The 4925-nt window shown below is 43.0% G+C and overlaps 1 protein-coding gene across 1 annotated transcript; it reads right to left on the bottom strand.

Annotated features, from left to right (window-relative positions):
- Nucleotides 1–947: 947 nt before the first annotated feature.
- On the bottom strand, nucleotides 948–4560 carry NABP1 (nucleic acid binding protein 1; the record flags this gene model as incomplete). The annotated part of the gene is made up of 4 exons (XM_010072507.1): nucleotides 948–1559; nucleotides 2586–2652; nucleotides 2982–3054; nucleotides 4489–4560. Coding segments are annotated over 4 exons (400 nt in total), but the record flags the coding sequence as incomplete, so codon positions are not given.
- Between the last annotated feature and the right edge of the window lie 365 nt (nucleotides 4561–4925).

The following is a 4925-nucleotide window of genomic DNA, read 5'->3' as shown; positions in this document are numbered from 1 at the left end:
GTAAGTTGTAAACATTATTGACACAGTAGTAGATTCAATTAACATGAATGACCACAGAGACAACTCACAATTCAGAAATAGCCTTTTGTCATGAAGTCTTTATGGCTTGACAGAAAGAAAGTTAGATTTGTTTTTGAAATTGTTAGTGCAATTTTTTTATTTGAGAGGTCAGCTATAAGAAAAGTTAAACAGATGAATCCAGTATGACACCTCAGCTTCCAAGTTGTTTTTTTGAACCTGATCTGAAATTTGGCACTGGACTCTCATCTAGAGTCAAGGCATTTGTGATCTCAGAAATAAAACCACAGCTATTTTCCCCTGGGAGATGTTGGTGGTGGGGTTAAGTTCTTTAAAGGGTAATTCGTATTTCATATAAAACAGAGGAAGGAAAGTTTAGCAGCTTAACAGTGCAGCTGTGTGCTTGGCCAGTACCTCTGCAATCCCCACATACAGCTCCATCTAATACATAATTCATTTGGAAAAGGGAATGAAGGAAGGAGAAGTAGGCAGCCTCATTGAAGAGACAAGTAATGCAGCATTTGAAAACAGTTCCTTCCTGGAAATTCAGACTCCTGCAGAGTAACCTTGGGCTTTTACACAAGGAGTGGCTACAAACAGGGTATTCCCCAACACTGTCCAAAATTAGATCCTCCTCTCCTGCTATTTCATGCAAATCAAGAAAGAACATCCAAGCTTCTACCCAAAGGAAAAATGTGTCACTTTCCTCAACAGTGATAATGGTGTTTACGGAGAATTTTTAAGTAGTGTACACCTTTGCGGAATCAGAATTCAAGTGTCAAGACACTCACCATGTCTTTAACTTTCATCTGAGTTATCCATTCTCTGATTCAGGAGACACCACTAGGTGCTGATACCACCATTTCCTTACACTTATTGCTTTTACAAGCTATATTCATTCCAAGGACATCTAGTTCACGAGAGCATCTTTGCTCTTCCAATACGAAGAGCTCCCATTAACCCTAGTGGAAGTCAACGTATGCGCACACAGAACATAATACACCTTTTAAGGCTATATGGCTGACCAACAGAAACTGAAAAATACATACATGTAACTGAAATTTTCTTCCATTTAGCAAAGGGTACCGAGTTTTAACTGAGACTCTTGAATCCGTTACCCTTATTTTCTTATAGCCACCTTTTCCCCCTACCCCCTTAATTTATGGGGAAGACTCACTGTGCTTCCCTAAGCAAAACAAGAAATAGATCACATCAAGTTTGCTCCATAGACCAAAAGGTAAAAAAACAACAATAAAGGACAAACTGGTTCACAGTTAACTATAAATAAAAGTGCAATAAGTGTTCAAGTAGAGTGTAGAGTTTAAGCAAGCTGTACAACCACATTTGGCATAGTCATCTTTTAAAGGCTCTGCGTGGGTCCCTCCCATTACTGACACCAGGGAGATGAGGCTGAACACTATTAGCTGGTGCTGGATTTACAGGTCCTCGTCCATTGCCTCTCCCACTACCTGCATAAGTGTGGCCATGATTATACGTAAATGGAAATCCGCTTGATTCAGGTCCAGTTTGTAAACCATTTCCTAAAAAGACAGAAAAAAGTTATCACGAGTTCCATGGACTGAAGTCACTGCTCCCTTACAGAAGTTTAGCCACAGGGAATGCACAGAGTTTGCAGCACCCAGGAAACCCCAAGCACCACAAGGAAAAGCCCTGCTGGCACTGCAAGACCCCAAACCACAGCTTACCTTTCCCCTCTACCTCACAAACTACCCCCCCCTTCCATCCCTACCACCTGCTCTCAACAAAAGCAAGAAGGGTCACATAGTTGCATGCTGATTTCTTTGCCCAGGGGAGAGACTGGAGTCTCAAACTAGACGGGTGCTTTCAGAAACATGCACTGTCTTGCAGGTCACACACCAAGATGTTCCAGAGAGACAGCAGGGCAGCACAAGTCAAGGGGAAACAAGCAAAAAAAAAAAAAAGCAGGCTATGCAAAGCTCCTTGGGTCATTCCCCACTCCCAGGCACACAGAAATAGAAAGCTGCCTTGTGAAGTCCAACCACAGAAGCAACTCAGCTAGCACCAAGTTCTCATGAACTTGAGCCTCTCAAGTTCCATGGCTCATGCTTTGCTGGTAGGAAGAGGGACAGAGCTGAAAAGGCAGAATGATGACAGAAAGGATGGGAAGAGAAGGAAGAGACAAAAGGAAATAATTGCATTTAAAGACTGCACAAGAAGGAAGAAGAGAAAAAAGAAGTTTCAGAAGATACACACAAGCGCAGAGAAAACAGCCATCCACCACCCAAAGCAGGGACACCAAGGAAGTACCTACACACTAACTTGGGCTGAAAGCCTACTCGCCTCACCCTGGCACTGAGAAAAGACTGGCCTCAAAGCACTGCCCTTCTTTGCTCAGAAGCATTAATTTTCAAAGGCACAGAAAGGGATCATAAGAGAAGTAAAATATGAGACATTAAAATCATGTTGCTAAAGAGGAAGCAGACAAGTCACTGAATGGAAGTGGGGAACCCTTAGAAAGATATATTTCTTTTTATTTCCGTTAAGTGTTTCTCATCCTTTCACTTCCACAAAATGAAAAAACTTACCCAGTGGCCCAAAAGTACAAGAACCCATATTACTTGATGCAGAACTATTACTCTGTTCACCCTGTGCCTTCAGAGAAATGTAAAAAAAAAAAAAGAAAAAGAAAGATATGAATCAGACAGAGTAATTTCCAATTTTAACAGAAAGGTGCTGATTTTTTTCCCCTGTGTTCTCATAGTAGCTCCACACGGAGTTTTAACAGAAAGGTGCTGATTTTTTTCCCTGTGTTCTCATAGTAGCTCCACACAGAATTTATCTGCTAGTCTAATTATTGGCTCATTTTTATATATCACTTCAAGTCCATTTTTCTGTAAGTCACATCTGATCACAAAGCCTAGTGTGAAGTATTCAGAACAAAGAGCACTTTATTCCAGAAGCCTCAGACAAGTTTAACATACCAGTTTGTTCTGCCCGACGTGTTCTGAGTTGGGCTCACTGAAGTTTGGCACTTCTGAGTATACCATGCAGAACCTGGTGAGAAATTAGGATTATGATGAAGCTTTAAAGACATATTTTAAACAAAGTTCCACAGCTCCACAACTCAAAGAACTTATGTTCTTGATATCTCCCATCACAGAGGTTACTAATCCAGACCCCACTGTTCAGAGAGTATCCATAGGTATGAAAAGGCTCTTTGATCCCTTCATAGGCTCGGGGTGAAGCCATCACATCTTCCTAGTGAGGGTGTTTCACTCAGGCAGAGGCAAGTACGCATTTACTCTAGGAGGTAAAATGGCCTAACGAAAACACAAGGTGATGAAAGGGCTCCCTTCGCCTCTCTTCCATCTGCACAGTCTTGTCCAGCACCCACTCACAAGGTCACCTGAGAGACAGAGTCACCCAGCCTGCTCCCAGACTGTGACTGCATTAGATCTCTAGGGAAGACTTCAACACTCCCACACACTCCCATGCCACCGAGTGCCCTATTAACATAATAGCACAGAGCAGTCCACAACAGGGAATGAAACTCAAAGCATCCTTTCCCAGTCAGAGGGGTGATGGAGGAATAGGCCCACCAACTCACCACATGGAAATTATGGCAGAGGGGAAAAAAAGATTTGGCTCATTATGCAGCTCAAACTTGTTAAGCAGAAGTAAAGCTCCCACCTCCTGCTGGGAGGCACAACCCAGGTGAGGACTCACCTCACTCCAGCCTGCTGCAGAGTAAGCCCACTGGATGACACTTGTGAGGCAACGGCTTTGCACCAAAGAAAATCTGCAGGCCATCCCTCACAAAATCCAGCTGAGCACTAGGCATTTTTGAACCATCTGAGAAGAGCAGTGGCCACCCCACAGCCCCACTTCCCTAATGACTACAAGGCCTCCCACGGCACTTTGTGCAACAGCGAATTACTCTTCTGGTTAGAAAATGTTGCTGTATTTCCTGTTGTCAAGTTTGTTACTCATGTTTGTTCTTAGTCAGGAGTCACCGCCTCAGTTTGTGGGCAGTCTAAAGAAGGTTTAATGAGGCTTGCCCCTGTTTAGATATGATTCACTGGAGTTACCTTTGTCTTCCTTCTTTGCACTGCCTATCTCTACAGCATGATATACACAGACAGTGCTTCCACCAAAATAAAGTGGTCATCCAAGCTGAGGCCCAAGTAAGCAATGCAGATTAAGTCCCTTGTCATTTATACAATTCTTCCCCTCTAGGTAAAACCCAAATCTGTGCCATGATGGATTGCGATTTTCCTCAATATACCTAGAATCCAGAGAGGGTCGGAGCTCATTACAACAGCATGTAAAACTCACACGACAGTTGCCTGTACTGTACCTGTCCATAGCCAATCAACACACTTTTGCTGCCCTAGCTTCCATTTACTATAAGCCACCACGTCTTATACTTACCATGACGCTCTCTGAGAACAGGACATAACACTGCAAGTATAAACACACAATACTTACTCCCCAATTTTATGCAGCTCGCCTCCTCGTCCTGTGTAAAGTGTCAGGCATCCTTTCCACAGAGATGCATACCTGGTCAAAAAAGGAGAAGCAAAGCAGTCTGTTAGCGAATGAGAAATACCACTGCTGAAAAACAGAGTAGAAGCATGATATCTTCCAAGAGTTAGTAACAACTACATATCAGTACGGACTAAAAAAATTCCCAGGGACACCAACTCGACCACACTAAAATCTTATAGACTCCCATGTTTTACTTCTAGCAAAAGGTACTGGAATCTCAGCTGACTCCTTTGGCAGTTCCAGGAAAGCAGCCAATTATTTTGAGATTGGATGTTCTTTCCCTGGCTTGAGCAGCCCTTCTGACTGTTCCTGCAGAGGAAAGGCATTTTGCCAGAAGCAGTATCTGTATTACCATTCACTGACAACTCTCAGTTTTG

This window comes from Pterocles gutturalis, unplaced genomic scaffold (genome assembly GCF_000699245.1).
Source record: "Pterocles gutturalis isolate BGI_N339 unplaced genomic scaffold, ASM69924v1 scaffold13217, whole genome shotgun sequence".
In the NCBI taxonomy this organism is placed as follows: Eukaryota; Metazoa; Chordata; class Aves; order Pterocliformes; family Pteroclidae; genus Pterocles; species Pterocles gutturalis.
The sequence above is the reverse complement of the archived record's forward strand: the minus strand, read 5'-3'. Positions and strand labels throughout refer to the sequence as shown.